The sequence below is a fragment of the Bos indicus x Bos taurus genome, chromosome 5, assembly GCF_003369695.1.
Source record: "Bos indicus x Bos taurus breed Angus x Brahman F1 hybrid chromosome 5, Bos_hybrid_MaternalHap_v2.0, whole genome shotgun sequence".
Lineage (NCBI taxonomy): Eukaryota > Metazoa > Chordata > Mammalia > Artiodactyla > Bovidae > Bos > Bos indicus x Bos taurus.
Window position 1 is genome coordinate 44,450,827 of NC_040080.1, and position 15,711 is coordinate 44,466,537.

At 55.9% G+C, this 15,711-nt stretch overlaps 1 protein-coding gene across 2 annotated transcripts in view; it reads left to right on the plus strand.

The window, feature by feature from the left end:
- RAC2 (Rac family small GTPase 2) overlaps positions 1-15,711 on the plus strand; it is a 17,726-nt gene continuing 2,015 nt past the window's right edge. Inside the window, exons 1-7 of one of the 2 annotated variants that reach the window (XM_027541725.1) lie at positions 1-247; positions 2,368-2,439; positions 10,780-10,897; positions 11,600-11,662; positions 11,989-12,148; positions 14,041-14,044; positions 15,413-15,473. In XM_027541725.1, the coding sequence (XP_027397526.1) occupies positions 213-247; positions 2,368-2,439; positions 10,780-10,897; positions 11,600-11,662; positions 11,989-12,148; positions 14,041-14,044; positions 15,413-15,473 (513 nt within the window). In that variant the 5' untranslated portion in view covers positions 1-212. Of the gene's footprint in view, positions 248-2,367; positions 2,440-10,779; positions 10,898-11,599; positions 11,663-11,988; positions 12,149-14,040; positions 14,045-15,412; positions 15,546-15,711 lie in introns of those variants that run through there. The other variant, XM_027541723.1, reaches the window with a different exon arrangement.

Consider the following 15,711-nt stretch of genomic DNA (forward strand, 5'->3'; position numbering starts at 1 on the left):
TAGCTGTTCTGCCAGACCGCATGCTCCGCCTTCTGCAAACGGCCGTGAGGGCAGAGGCTTGGGTAAGTTCCCCTTCCGCTTCCTCCTGCCTCCTGTCCCGCTGCTGCTGCTCCCCGCTCAGGACGCCTCTCCAGCTCTCCACACCCCGCGCTCCTGCAGAAACGCTGGGGCTCTGAGCTGTCACCAGTACCAGTCCCCAGGCCTTGGACACCATGCAGGCCATCAAGTGTGTGGTGGTGGGAGATGGGTAGGTATCTGGCTGGACTTGCTCACAGCTCCCTCTGGGGGTAGCCCTGGGGCCCTCCCACCCTGGAGTCCCTGGGGAAGCCCCCTGCCTGCAGACAGAGGAGTCCCTAGGAGGCAGCCAGAGGAACCGCTCCCTTTTTCTCCCAGGGCCCAGAGGGAACCCCAGGGGTGGGCTGCACACAGCTTCACTCTCTGCCCCACTCACCCCGGAAACTGCCTGGGTGGAGAGTAAAAGACCGCGCTTAGGGGTACCTGGGGCCTCTCGCCTGCACCCTGAGAGCTGGGGCTGGTCTCCTATGGGCCTTGGGTCTCTAAATCTGTGGCTGCCGGTGGGGGGTGGGGCCCCAGGCTGACCTGGGCTCTAGTCCCTGACTTGCTCTGCTGTGTGGCCTTGTGCAAGTCACAGTGCCTCTCTGAACCAAAGCTTGGCCATCTGGGAAGAGGCCCACGCCCTCAGGGTTGATGTCGGGTCACTTGAGCTATTTTGAGGGGTTGTCCTGCACGTATGTGTGCTCGGTAAAGTTCGCTTTCTAAGTCTCAGCCTGGCTGGGGAGGTGGTGTGGGGGACGTGGGTGAGGAGCAGAGGTGGGGGGGGGCGTGAGAGGCAGCGTTAGGGGCGTGAGAGGCAGGGTTAGGGCCAGAGGAGTGCGGGGTGGGCGTGACTGTGGGGGTCGGCCCAGGCTTGAACTGAAGGCTCTCCTCAGCGGTCGGATCTCTGTGACCTCAGCTTGTCATGTGCCCTTACAGGCCTCAGTTTCCTCATCTGTAAAATGACAGGTTTGATATCCCATCTCTTGGGCCTGCCAGCAACACTGCCTCAGGGTCCAACACACAGGTACCTCCTGAAGTTTTCTGTAGGTCCAGCCCCAACGTATTCCAGTATGTTCTAGAACGCAGGCCTCTTGTCCAGGCCTCCCATCCTACAGAGGGGCAGCCTGAGGCCGTAAGAGACTTGACTTTCCTGTTCAGGGCTAGGTAGTGGTGGGGGGCTGGTTTATCAGGCAGCCCTTAGCTGATTGTGATACACGGCTCCTGCCCATTATCTGCCCGCCTGTCCAGCCCTGCTCACTTCTGCTTTGTATCTGATATGAGGAGGGGAGGGCGGAAGCCGAGGGCAACGTTCCAGTCACTCAGAGGTACCTTGCTGCTGGCAGGCGGGGGGTGGGAGGCGATGGGGAGAGAAGAGGGCGGGCGGCCCCCTTCAGAGCCGGAAGTGACGAAACCAAGTGGAGCGGGGAAGGCCCAGGGCTACCTGTGGCCCGCACCCCCTCCCAGCCCAGCAGATTCGGGGCGCAGACAGCACCAATCATGGCGCTCACCACTAACTTAGTGCTTACTGTGTGCAGGCCCTGGGCTTCCTCACGCTCCTCTGTTTTATCCTCCCAACAACCCTCATATTAGGCCCGTCTTACAGGTGGGAAAACTGTAGCTCAAAGAAGTTAAGTCATTTGCTTAAGACCTCATGGGATTTGAGCCCTGGTCTCTCTGATTCCTGAACTCCATGTTCTTAACTGCCACACCCTCTGGTGAGGTGAGAGGGGAAGGAGAGGGTTCAAGCAGTCCCCCACATTTGGCGACTGCTATGCTGTGCCTGGACTGTGCTTCAGACTTTACCGGCTTCATCTAATTTACCTCTCTGTCCTTCCTGTGATGATGGACTCATCTCATCCCTGTTTTCTGGACGGGGAAGTTGAGGCATGGGGAGGTTACGTGGCTTGCCTGAGAGCACACCCCTGCTGGGTGGGTGATGAAGGATCTAGATCCCAGGGCAGTAATGGCAGAGCCCTGGTCAGGCTTCGGGAACCTCCTGGGGACCCCCTGCTTTTAATCCTCTGTTTCACATCAGAGTCACCTGGGAAAGACTGTTACAAATTGCTAGATCCACGCCACACTCATGATTCAGAATCTCGGGTAGGACCCCAAAGTCTGTCCTTTAACAAACATCTCAGGTGTGATAACGCTGATACGGAAATTCTCAGATGGGGACACTGAGGCCCATGGAGGTGGGGCTTGGGTATCTCCTGAGGGCTGGGCTAGGGGACCGCGCGGATCCTCAGAAAACCTCCCCGGGTCCCGGGCAGGGCCCCTGACTGCTGTCCTCTTGAACTTCCTGTCTTTCAGAGCCGTGGGCAAGACCTGCCTGCTCATCAGCTACACCACCAACGCCTTCCCTGGAGAGTACATCCCCACCGTGTGAGTTCTACATGTGGGTGGGACGCTCGGTGGCTGGGGAGACACGCATGGACCACCAGGCCCACCCCCCTTTCAGGCACTTCCTGTGTGCCGGGCCTGTGTGGGCACCTCGGGGTCAGGCTCCAGCCAGTCTTGGGCCAGCAGAGCTGCCTGCTGATCCAGAGGGGGAGGTAGCCACCTGTGCCAGGATGAGCGCCCTGGGCTCCCAGAGGGGAGACAGGTGCAGGAGGCAAGCCAGGGAGCGGGGCCTTCAAGCAGGGAGACATGGAGAGCTGGCCTGAGCAGAGTTGGGTGGAAGGGGACTGGGACAGAGGAGGGGAGTGGGTGCAGGAGGAGAGCCTTAACACTGGGAGACTGGAGATGTCAGGGCACATGCTTGTGCAGGGGGAGAGGACAGTGCCACCCGAGACCAATCAGGACCCACGCTTGTGTTGGATGTGGAGCAGGGCTGTCACCTGATTTGCAGGTATGGAGGAGTATGTGGGGTGAACAGAAGCACCAGCCCCTCTCTCCTTGATGCTCAGCGGCCCCACTCCCTCACAACAGCCCCCCAGCTCTGCAGCACAGCACCCAAGGCTCTGTGTGGCCTTCTCCAACCTTCCCTTCTGGCTCCACCACCCAGTTCTTCACTTCTTGTTCTGTTTCTGGCTGCCTGGTCACCAAACACACCCTGGACACTTCTACTTCAGGACCTTTGCTCCAGCTGTTCCTTCTGCCTCAAGTGCTTTTCCTTCCTATGCCCATGCATCTAAGACCTCCAGGCCAGCTCCAGCATCCCTCCTCCAGAAAGCCTTTCTGACATAGCCCGAAGAGGTTTCTCACTCCCTAGACAGACTTTATCTGATCTTTTCCATGACCAAGAGTCTACAGAGGGCAGGGAGCCATTTCCAGTTCTTTAAGGGTCTTAGGGTTTTACATGCAGTATAATCTACACATTGTCTTAGAAACAATGTATATATCTTGAGTTGACCTGAATTGAACTTTATGGAGAGGCCCTAGGAGGATGGATCACAGCTACTATCTCTCAAGGGCCTACTGGGTGCCGGTCCCTGGAAATGTCACACATGTGTGACCTCATTTGATGCTCATGGGAGGAGTTGGGATTATTTTAGTCCCACAGTGTCTGTGGGGGGAGTTGAGGCTCACAGAAGCTAAGGGACCTGCCCTCCAGGGTCACCAGGTGGCCTAGGATCTCTCTATTTCTCCCTGGCACAAGGGGCCAGGCTCCAATTGCCTCAGGGACCCCAGCCCAGGCAGGAGGATGGCAGCTAGGAGAGGGCAGAGAAACCTGGGTAGGAAACCTGGGAAAGCAATTTCTGGCCTGGTTCTGTTCCCAACTCCCCCCAGTGCCCCTCTTAGCATCAGCCTGTATCTGCCCACTCACCATCCAATACCAAACGTATATCAGCGCCTCCTGGTGCTGAGGGATGGTGGGCTCTAGACCTGGCAGGGAGGCAGGTGTAACATTAGGCCAACCAGCTCCTGTAGAAGGTTGTTGTCACCAGGACTGTCACTGGCACCACCTACTCTCCTGCCTCTGTCTGTCACAGATGGGCTGAAGGGCCCTCTTGCTCAAAGACCTTAGACCAAATGCTTCCCCTTTCTGAGCCTCAGTTTCTCTTTCTTTAAGAAGTGGACCGGGGCTGGGAGGTGCCAAGTTCCTTGCCCAGGCACCTTCCCTGTGCAGGGAGATGGGAGGTGAGTTCTCTGAGGTGGGGGGACCAGCAGAGGCCAAGGAAGGGAGTCTGAGGAGCTGGGTCAGAGATCAGGGCCTGCTCCCAGGTGGGCCATCCAGGCAGGCTCACAGAGTCCCACACAGGAGGCTCCTGCACTTCGTTTAATGCTCGGAGGCCCCATCCCCAAATTCTTAATGTTTGAACAAGAGGCCCTACATTTTCATTTTGTGTTGGGCCCTGCCTGGTATGCTGCCAGACCTGCACCCCACCCTTTTTGTCTTCCATACGGAGTCACTTGGCTCTGGACAAGCCCCTGGAGGGGCTCCTGCTTCAAAGTCTGCACTCCTGTGACAGAGAGGGGAAAATAAGCCACCCTGAGCCCTTGACACTGGAGGGTGGGGATAATTGGAGAGAGTAGAGTTTGGGGAAACAGGCAGCCTGAGATCTCCAGCAGAGAGATAAAGGTCAGGAGGGCTCTGGGGCTCAGGGTGGCAGGGTTTGCTGGGGCCAGAGGCCTGTGCCACAAGAACCAGATCAGATAAGAGAGAGAACGAGTTCAACTTACTGCCTAGGGTTGGGGGATAAGAGCTCGAAGTCAAAGCCATGTCTCACAGATTGGGAGACTGAAGCCTGCTCTGTGGATGGTCAGGTGCTGGGCATTAGAGATACAAAGACAAGGTAGAAAGACCCTGCTATGGGATGTTCATGACCTAGGGGATCTCCCCCTTACCCTCTCCTTATGAACATTCTCAAAGGGAAGCCCAGGTGAGCTTTCAAATGTAAAAATTAGATAGAGGAATACCTTGCTGAAATTCCCCTCTCAAAACCCATTTCCTACCCACTCCATTTTGGTCCTTGGGGACCAGACATGCCAGCCTCCTCCAGGCCTCTGCACGCACCACTTCCCATCACTCAGTTCCCTGCTGAAGTAGCCCATCCCTGACCCCGGTCTAAACAATCCCTTCCTCCACCCAGGCCTCCTCCATCCCTCCACACCCTGCTGGATAGTCTCCGTTGCCCATCCTGATCTGACTTCTCCTGCTGGAATGGCAGCTCTGTGAGGACAGGGCCCTGGTCCGTCTAGTTCACTAGACTGGCTGCTAGAACAGAGTCGAGCACCTCGCTGGCACTCTGTAGTGACTGGACCACCCTGTCTGGCAGAGAGGGTGTGCTCCAGTCTGCCCTGAGAAGGTGCTGGAACTCAGCCACCAGCAGGGAGCTCGGCTCTGCAGGGCTTCTCTCTGGGAAGAACACAAGGAGTTAATTTGGGTCAGATGGGCCAGTATTTGGTTTTCACTTTCCTTTGTAAACTGGCAGTCCAGCCTGGATTCCCACAGACATGATGACACCCAGCCTCCCTAGTGGAGATTCCTGGGGTCCTGCCAAGTTTTCCCACCTGGCCTCACAACTCCCCCTTGCCCCATACTCCTGCCACCAGGTGTGTTAATCCCTCCCTGTGTCCAGCTGGCTCAAGCCTCCTCACTGTTCCTACACAGCCTCTGTCCCCTCCCATCCCATCTGGGACACCCATGCCTCCGCATCTCCTCCAACCACCCGCCTCTCTCACTGGCGGCTCTGTCTCCCAGCTTCCCCTCTGACCCTTCTCCAAGATGTTCCCACCCAGTGGCCAAGAGAACCTTTTCCAAATGCAAAGCTGAGCATGTCACCCCCACCTGGTAAAGGCCTTTGGTGGCTCCCTATTGTCCCAAGGACCGGGCGGCGAATCCTCACAGGGGTCCATGCCTCGCCTGACATATCAATGCTCCCTGGTCCCCAAATCAGCAACCATGCATGCCTTGTGTTCTTTGTGTTCTGTGAGTCCACCTTCCTTCCCCTGGAGGCTTGGGTGGTGGTCAAGTGATACGCAGGGCCGAGGGCCATTTCATCTGTCCCATGCCCTTCCTCCTCTCCATGGTGGAGGGCTACAGAGCCGAGTGTGTAGCCTAGGGGTGCAGAAAGGGGCCACACAGACTCTGGGTAAAGGCATACCAGCTGTGTGACTGTGGGCAGGTTACCCTAGGGCTCTGAATCCCAGACACAATGTAGAATCCACTTCCTGGGTCCACTGAATGATCTAAGTATAAAGGACCCGGAGCAGCATTTGGGACCCCCGGGTGCTCAGCAAACATGGATTCCCTGCCCTCTGCACAGGTCCAGGTCAGCCCCACGTGCTGTGCTGTGCTTAGTCTCTTAGTTGTGTCCGACTCTTTGCGACTCCATGGACTATAGTCCACCAAGCTCCTCTGTCCATGGAATTTGCCAGGCAAAAATGCTGGAGTGGGTTGCCATGCCCTCCTCCAGGGGATCTTTCTGACCCAGGGATCGAACCCATGTCTCCTGCACTGCAGGCAGATTCTTTACCGTCTGAGCCACCAGGGAAGCCCAAGAATCCTGGAATGGGTAGCCTTTCCCTTCTCCAAGGGATCTTCCCAACCCAGGGATGGAACCCACATCTCCCACATTGCAGGTGGATTCTTCACCATCTGAGCTGCTAGGGAGCCCCTGCACCTGAGCTCAAACTTCACTGAGCCTCCAGCCATAAACTCACAGTGATGCTTATACCACAGGCTTTTCTGAACTGGGTAACAGGATCTAGTCCCAACTCTGTCACCAACTGCCTGTGAGATCTTGGGCAAGTCCCTTCCTATCTGTGAGCCTCAGTTTCCTCATCTGGAAGATAAGAGTGAGGGTTGGCCACGGTGGTGGTATACATTCTGTTGGTCCTGGCTGCCTGTGGGTCTCTGGAGTAGGGGACTCGGGGGTTGTGGATCATTGTCTCTGCAGGAATTCCTCAGGCTCTGGGGAGGGGCCAGTGAGGGGGCTGTTTCAAGATGAGGTTGCTCAGCTTCTCAGCATCTCCCCATGGGATGGCTTGAAGGTCCTCTCTGCCTGGATCCTCTTAGTGGCCCTAAGAGGTGGGGCTTTTCTTTTTTCACAGTGAAGAAAGTAAGGCTCAGAGAAGCTGGATTACTCACCCAGGGTCACACAGCCAGGACAAGGCTTCACAAGGAACTTTCTGCTTTCTTCCCACTCTGGTGGGGGGGTGTCCCCAGGCAAATCCACCCTTCTATGGAGCATTACTCTACTCTCTCTCGCTCACAAATGAGTCCTCAGAAGGAGACCAGATAAAATCCCAGCTCCTGTGCTCCTGAGCTGGCTGGCTTTGGAAAAGTTATTTGACTTCTTGGGGCCTTGATTTCCTCAACTGTCTAAAGGGAATAATTTGAGGTTTTTTTGTCTTGGGTCACATGGGACTTCAAAACCTAAGGTATGAAGGTCCCTAGCCCTCTGCCTGGCCCCAGAGCAAGTGCTTAGTCCTGTGACAGGTCCTACAAATCAGCTCTTTCCCCATCACCATGGCCCCTGAGATCCTAGAGCTGGTTCAGAGAAGATAGATATCCTTGGCTCAAGGAATCTTGGGGGACTTTTTTGTATCAGAATTTCAGACTAGACATTAAAGGAGATAATGTCCCTATATCCTAAGCTCACCCCCAAAGGAGTGTTTCTGGTTGAAGCCAAAGAAAACACAGGGACTTCTTTTCCCATCACGCCCTGCGGTGTCTCCCTGAATAGTGCCTTTGGCCTGAAATCCCACAGCAGTATGGGTGGTACCCAGAGCAGACACGGGGCAACTGTTGCTGTTGTTGTCATTTAGCTGCTCAGTCGTGTCTGACTCTTTTGAGACCCCATGGACTGTAGCCTGCCAGGCTCCTCTGTCCGGGGGATTTCCCAGGCAAGAATACTGGAATGCATTGCCATTTCCTTCTCCAGGAGATCTTCCCAAACCAGTGACTGAACCTCGGTCTCCTGCATTGGCAGGAGGATTCTTTACCACTGAGCCGATACGTGCCAAACGCAATGCAGGCCTCAGTGCAATGAGGAGAAAGCCAAGCCTGATGCCTTTGGGTGCTGAGTTCACCACAGATTACTGAGTGGGGGTGCGGTGGGGGCCCCGACCTGGCTGGGGCTCAGGGAAGGCTTCCTAGAGGAGGTGACCTTGCGATGGGGCTGGAAAAAGGATGAGTAAGAGTCAGCCTGGCACCAGGAAAGAAGAGCAGGAAGCCAGGGGAAGGGCATTTGCAGGAACTTTCCAGGCAGGAGGGAGCAGGGCCATCTGAGGAACTGAAGGCTGGACAAGCACGGGGTATTAAACGCATCAAGTGGCCCACTGTTTTGGTGGAGGGTGCCTGTCACAAGACAGATGTCTTTGAGTTGCTCTGAAGCACTAGGGCTTCTTCAGCCTGTCTCTGAGCAGTGTTCTGGGAGGACTTCATGGAGGAGGTGGCGTCTCAAGTGCTCTGGTTCAGTTTAACTCTGTTCTACCTACACTCACCAGGTGCCAGTCCTGAGACTTCAGAGATAAAGAGACATGGGCCCTGCCCCCATGGACAGCTACATGGCAGGAGAGACGCAGTAATGCCACCTCATAGTCTAGGCAAAGCAGTTGCCTGAGGGAGGGGAAGACAAACTCTTTCCAGGTGGGGGCCAAGGAAAGAGGTAGCCGGGACGTTTCCCCACAGAGGAGGAAGTGCCTGGGCAGGGCTTAGAAGCATGAATGGGAGATGGGGTGATGAGAGCACAGAATAGCATTCCCAAGACAGGCACGGGCAGACAGGGGCACAGGCTGGAGAGCGCGGCAGACCGCGCAACCTGGGAGGGAGGAAACACCTTCGACAAGGAGAGGGTGGGAGGGCATTCCAGTCAGGGGGGCACAGTGTGAACAGACTCAAGGAGGCAGGAAGCCTGAATCTCGCCAGAAACAGAAACAGCTTAGCTGATGTGTGAAGGGAGGAGTAGGGGGACAAGCTGGAGGAGCCTGAGGCCTCAGTGAGCCAGGGCAGGGGACAGGAAGCAGGAACCTGTGTGGGTGACCTCAGTGCAGAGAGAGAAGGTGGTGGTCTCTCGCCCACAGGGAAGCTGCGGAAGCAGCTGTGGCACGGGGTAGTGAACACTGGGCATGGAATCAGAACTGGCGTCACACCTGGTTGGGTCACTTGCTCACTGGCTGTGTGGCCTAGGGTCAGTCACTCTACTTCTCTGATCCCAGTTTCTTTTTGCATAGCGTTAGGGACCAGGAATGCCTCTCAGGAATGTGTGTAGCGAGAAATACTATTGAACTGAACCTTTAAATGGCAACCCACTCCAGTACTCTTGCCTGGAAAATCCCATGGATGGAGGAGCCTGGTAGGCTGCAGTCCATGGGGTCGCTAAGAGTCAGACATGACTGAGCGACTTCACTTTCACTTTTCACTTTCATCCATTGGAGAAGGAAATGGCAACCCACTCCAGTGTTCTTGCCTGAAGAATCCCAGGGACGGGGGAGCCTGGTGGGCTGCTGTCTCTGGGGTCACACAGAGTCAGACACGACTGAAGCGACTTAGCAGCAGCAGCAGCAGAACCTTTAAAAAAATCTGGAAGCTCATGTGATTGTCCGAGGCCTGTCTGGTGTCAGCAGGGAGAGTTTAGCATGTGCACATCCTTCAGCATGTGCCTTTCCAGTGTGTGCCAATGGCATTTCCTGAAGTCTCCGGTGACTGGCAGCTTTTGGGGTAGGCTGGAAGGCCAGTGAATTAATACCCCAGGATAGCCCTCTGCCAGTGGGAGATGGAGAAGGCGGTAAATACCCTAGCTCGCTGCCTCCTCAGGGGGATGCCCTGTGCTCAGAGGCCCTGGCAAGATGGAGTCCCAGTTCCACCTGCCTCCCGGTAACACCTCAATAGCTTCTGTCCCCTCCCTTGGGTCCTGGGATCACTTCCCAAGTAAATTTCATCTCAGGGTTTGCTTCTGGGGGGACCCAAACTAAGATGGGAATGAGCATTCGTTCAACAAATAATGAGTACCCGCAGGACTTCCCTGGGGGTCCAGTGATAAAGACTTTGCTTTCCAATGCAGGGGGTGCGGGTTCAATCACTGGTTGGGGAACTAAAATCCCATAAACCTCTAGGCCAAAAAAACCACAGTATAAGACAGAAGTAATACTGTTACCAAATTCAATAAAGACTTAAAAAATGGTCCACATAAAAAAATAACTTAAAAAAAGTTGGTTGACTAGCTGCAGTGTTCAGCCTCAGAGGTGGGTAAAGTTTATTCTGATTGTGCCTTCAAGAGAATGTTATACAGTCTTGAAAAATCATCTCTTCAAAGGATGTGTGATGTGTGCTGAGTCGCTCAGTCATGTCCAACTCTTTGTGACCCCATGGACTGTAGCCCGCCAGGCTCTTCTGTCCATGGGATTCTCCAGGCAAGAATATCAGAGTGGGTTGCCATGCCCTCCTCTAGGGGATCTTCCCAATCCGGGGAAGGAACCCAGGTCTTCTGCATTGCAGGCAGATTCTTTACCAGCTGAGCCATGAGGAAAGCCTAAGAATACTGGAGTGGGCAGTCTATCCCTTCTCCAGGGGATCTTCCCGACCCAGGAAGTATAGACAGGGCAGAAAAAGAGTAGAGACAATGTTTTCTTCTTTATGCTCTCCTGCATTTAACATTTTTTTATAATATAATGGATTGGCATTAAAAAATTAAAAATTAACCCCAACTGCAGAGTGCAGTGTGACTTGGGTCCCATTGTAGCCCCTCTCTGGGTCTTGGCCTCCGTCACGGAACCAGGGACGGCAAGTCCACAGACTCTGGGGCTGGAGATGGACCGACTGTCTTGTTTCCACAGGTTTGACAACTATTCAGCCAATGTGATGGTGGACAGCAAGCCTGTGAACCTGGGGCTGTGGGACACGGCCGGGCAGGAGGACTATGATCGCCTCCGGCCACTCTCCTACCCGCAGACGGTACACCACCCCACCCCTCCTCGTGGTCCTGGCCTTCACGTCCCTGTTTCCTCTGCCTGGAGTGCCAGCTCGGCCTGGTGAACCCTAACCCTCCCCTTGAGGCGCAGCTCAAGGAGTACCCCCCCTCCATCCGGCTCTGTCTGTCATCACTGTGCCTTCCCGTCTTCCCGTGGGCTCTGGCTCCACCTGGTGCCCAGTGGGTGGGGCAGGCAGACCCCGGACAGGGATCCAAAGGAATCTCGGGATGACCAGCCCCAGGGGAGTGTGGCGGGGGGAGGGGAGATGGGGGCACAGTGGCAGGTGGCTCTGTGGCTTCTCGGCTCTCCCTTCAGGGTGGCAGAGAAAGGGCTGGGACCGGTAAACCAACAGAGGGGTAGTGAGAGCACGGACTCTGGAATTCCAGATGGCACACCCTTTAACCTCCTTGTAAACCTCACTTTCCCTGTCTGTAGAATGGGGTAGCAGCGGCATCGCTACAGCGTAATGTGAGGATTATCCTCTTAGAACAGACCCTGGCCTTTAGGAAGTGTTGGATAAACAAGCAGCAGCCTGCTATAGAGAAGGGAAACAGTGCTCTGCCAGATCCTAAGAGCCTAGCATCGCCTGGGCTGCTCCAGCCCTCAGTGGTTGCCCAGGTGTGGAGGGCCCAGGTTGGACACCTGCAGGCCTCCTCTCACCAGTAACCCTTGCTTTATTCCCCAGGACGTCTTCCTCATCTGCTTCTCCCTTGTCAGCCCAGCCTCCTATGAGAATGTCCGGGCCAAGGTGAGTGGGACGGAGCGGGACCTTAGGGGTTAGGGCAGGCGACCCTGAAGAGGGGAGCATGGCAGGGAGGGACTGGAGACTTTGGCCTGCCTCTGGGCAGCAGAGGATGTGGGCAGAGATGGTTCTCGGTATCAACCACGGTTGGTGGGCGGGGATGGGGGGGGGAACTCGGGTCTCAGAGACATTTGGGACAGTTAACTTTACTCTCTGACCTTGTCCTCTCCTTTCCACACACCCTCATGCCCCCTTCTTCTCTTCTCCCAACTTTGTGCCCCTCGTCTCCCTCCACTCCTTACATGACCCCCTGCACCTGCCCACTGGTCCAGTGGTTCCCCGAGGTGCGGCATCACTGTCCGAGCACACCGATCATCCTGGTAGGCACCAAGTTGGACCTGAGGGACGACAAGGACACCATCGAGAAGCTGAAGGAGAAGAAGCTGGCGCCTATCACCTACCCGCAGGGCCTGGCACTGGCCAAGGAGATTGGTAGGGGGCTTGGCTCAGAGAGGGGAACTCCGACACAGCCTTGTAGTGATTGCACACATAGCCTCCAGGGCCAGACAGTGCATTCCAACCCTGGCTGTGCCAGCTACCAGCTGTGTGGCCCGGGACGAGTCACTTATGCCTGTGTTTCCTTATCAGTGAAATATGGCAATAGAAGTGGTTCTCAGTGGTTGGGAGAATTCAGTGAATTCACACCCGCGAAGCCCCTAGAGAAGCACCGTGCATGGGAAGCACTCTGTGTGGATCACTGTTGGTACTAGTGCAATCCGTAAGCAGATACTGACATGACAGACAGAGCAGGGTTGGAGTCGGGTGTGCTGCGGTTTCTCAGAGGAGCAGTCAACTCAAGCTTGGGTTTTCCGGGAAGGCTTCCTGGAGGGGTTGTTTCAGCTTGGCTTTGAAGGGTGATGCCTTCCCTTCTGCCTCCTCCTCACCCCTCATTCCCCACCCTCCTGGCTTCTCAGCCCAACTCCTCTTTGCTTCCCAGTCACTGGGCCAGAGAAGTGAAGTGACTTCTCAGGGTCACACAGCTGGTAGGTGGCAGAAGCAGGATTTGAACACAGAACCACAAGGCACTGGCGTGGGGGCCTCCTCGTGGTGGCCCAGGGCTGTCTGTACCAGCTATGACTGGTGTGTCTGGCCTCTTCCATGGTGTCCAGGTCTGCTGTCTTTCAGGCCCTGACCTGCCTGCCACCTGGAGACAGGGCACTTGCCCAAGAGCCTGGGACCGCCAGCAGGGTTTGGCCGCTGTGAGTTGCAGTCCAGCTGCCCAGGGCTCTCTGTGTCACCACAGGGTCCCTCAGACCCAGGGTTTGGCCCCTGAACTGGTGGGGCCTCCTCCAGCCCCTCCCTCCCTCAACCCTAACCCTCTTCCTTCCGCCGGAACTGGGAGGGCCCTGGGGACTCACATCTCTCCACAGGAAGAGAAACCGCAGCCTCCACCTCCCCTTTCTCATGACTTGCCCAGTGACATGGCCGTCTTTCCCAGGGGGCCTCTGTTGCCGCTTAAACACTGGGTCCTACGTCCCATGCTGGGGGCTCTGACTCCCAGGCTCTCTGGTCTTTCCTCACAGATACTGGGGATTGACCCTGCCTTCTGTTCTTTCTGATCGGTCTGCCTCCCGGACTCCTTCCACCCAAGACAGTGCCTCTGAGCCTGAGACCCTTTCCATTTTAAAGCAGAGGCTTTGGGATAAGATGGGGCCTGGAAGCCTGGATTCTGGTACTAGCTCTGGCACTGTCTGTATGACCTTGGGCCAGGGGCTTCCCTTCTCTGGACCTCAGTTTTTCCATCTGTACAAGCCAGCCTGCACACTCCCTAAAGGTCCTTTCTCTGCCAGAAGGAGATGAGTTGGGGGTCCTGCCATGGCCTCTAGCCAATTTTTCTTGGAGCTGATCCCAGATGAAAGTGGGGCAGGGGCAGTGACTAATGACTTTGAACTTGCCTCAGACCGGCCCAGGCCAAGGGGGAGGACCGGGGGGCCTTCAGGGCTGATGAGACAGTGGTGGCCTCTGTCCACCAGCCAGCCCAGTGGGCTGACTTGTGGTGCAGCTGCCAATTCCGGCTGACATGGATTGAGCACTTCCTGGGTGCTGGGCCTGTGCATTCTCCTGCTTCATCATCATAGCAACTATGAAGGAGGAACTCTCATCACCCCACTTTACTGAGGATGAAACTGAGGCTCAGGTAGAAGTCAAGAGCTCAAGGTCACCTAACTGGGATGTGACAGAGCTAAGACTGGAACCCGGGCTGCGTGGCTCCCTCAGTCATGATCAAGGTGGTCTGCTGCCCCACAGGTGGGAGCCTGGGGTGCATAGCAAGGCCAGGCCCCCAGTCAGGATTCTTTCTCTGGATACTCCTAGCCAAGAAGTAGGAGGGTGGCAGGTGCCAGGGAGGACACATTGGTGGGTGTGAAAGGAAGAAGTGGATATTGGCCACAGTCCCTCTCAGTTCCTTGCAAGGGGACAATGGCCCAATGCCCAGGGAGACTCTTCTGGGCACAGAGGGTTATGTGAGACTCCCAGACCTAAGTCATGGTGTTTGGTCCCTGCCAGCCTTGCCCTGGGACCACTGCCCATGCTCCCTGCTGGGACAGTGCTCCCATGAGCAAAGGCGATGGGAGAGTCCAGAGTGTGACTTAGACAAATGACATCCTCTCTGAGCTTCAGTTTCCTTGTTCCTGCCCCATCCTTTCTTTCCCTCATCCCGGGTTGCCCCTCCTGAGATCCTGGCTCCCCTTTCCAAGCTGTGTGTCTCTGGGCCTGGGGCATCCCCTCTCTGGGCCTGTTTCCTCACCCAGGAAGTGGGGATTCACAGAATTTCTTCACAGGGTTGTCGGAAGCACCCAGCTCAGCACCTAGCAGGGAGCAGGTGCCGATCAGTGTCAGTCTGCTTCCTTCCTCACAGAGGAGTGGGCTCTAGGGAGGAGGCAAATTTCCCTGCTCCCCCCACCCCCCAACCTCCTCTGGTTCCTAAAATCGGCCCCCAGGCTTCTCTCAGGGAGAACTTCTCAACTGCTCACTTCAGGGAGACAGCTTGGGTTGTTGTGGACACAAAAACTCACACAGGCTCCTTCCAGAAGGTCAGGGAACACTGCCCCGGGAGTGGGGCTCAGCCTGTCTTCTTCACTGTGCCCTGGGCTCCAGCCCTGAGTGGTCACATGGGAGAAGGACAGTCCCCTCACAGGTGAACAAGGCTCCCCATTTCTCATTCCTCTTGTTGAGAATTCTCAGCAGCCCCTGGGGGACGGGAAATGTCTAGTGTGTGACTTTGGACTGGCGACTTTTCTGAGCCTCAGCTTTCTCATCTGTAAAATGAAGTGATCTGAAGGACCAGTTCGATGATATTTGGAAGGTCCTGGTGAGCAGGTCATGGGTTCTTCAGGCCTTCTACGGGAAGGTGGAGGCAGGTATGTGGCAATCTTCTGAAAGAAAGTGAAGTGCTGAGAGATTTGGTCACTGCAGCTTGAGCTCCTTTCTTCCCAGGAAGGTATCAAAATTCCTGCCACCTTCCGCAAATTACGGGCTTATGTGTTCGAGAAAGACACAAACCTGCTGTCGTGGGTCTTAACCTTTCCCCCTGAATAAAGCTCCTCCTTTCAGATATGAGGAAACTGAGGCACAGAGAGGTGAATGTGTGAGGGACACAGCCCAGGGGGCCCCCACAGCCTGGTGTGGTTGTATGACTTGGGAGGGGTTTTGCCCAGCCCTGACCTAGGCCTCTGTTCTCTTGCTGCCCTGACCCAGACTCAGTGAAATACCTGGAGTGCTCGGCCCTCACCCAGCGAGGCCTGAAAACCGTCTTTGATGAGGCGATCCGGGCCGTTCTGTGCCCGCAGCCCACACGGCCACAGAAGCGCCCCTGCAGCATCCTCTAGGGGTAAGAGTCCCGCCCACATGGCTTCATGACACTCCCTCCCCCGCTTCCCCCACTCCCCACACACAGCAGGCCGTGGCTGGGAGGGAGGCATTCAGCCACTGCTTGGTAGCCCTAGGTTTCACCAGGAGTGGTATTTAGGCCAGGACAGAAGAGCGACCATTAAAGG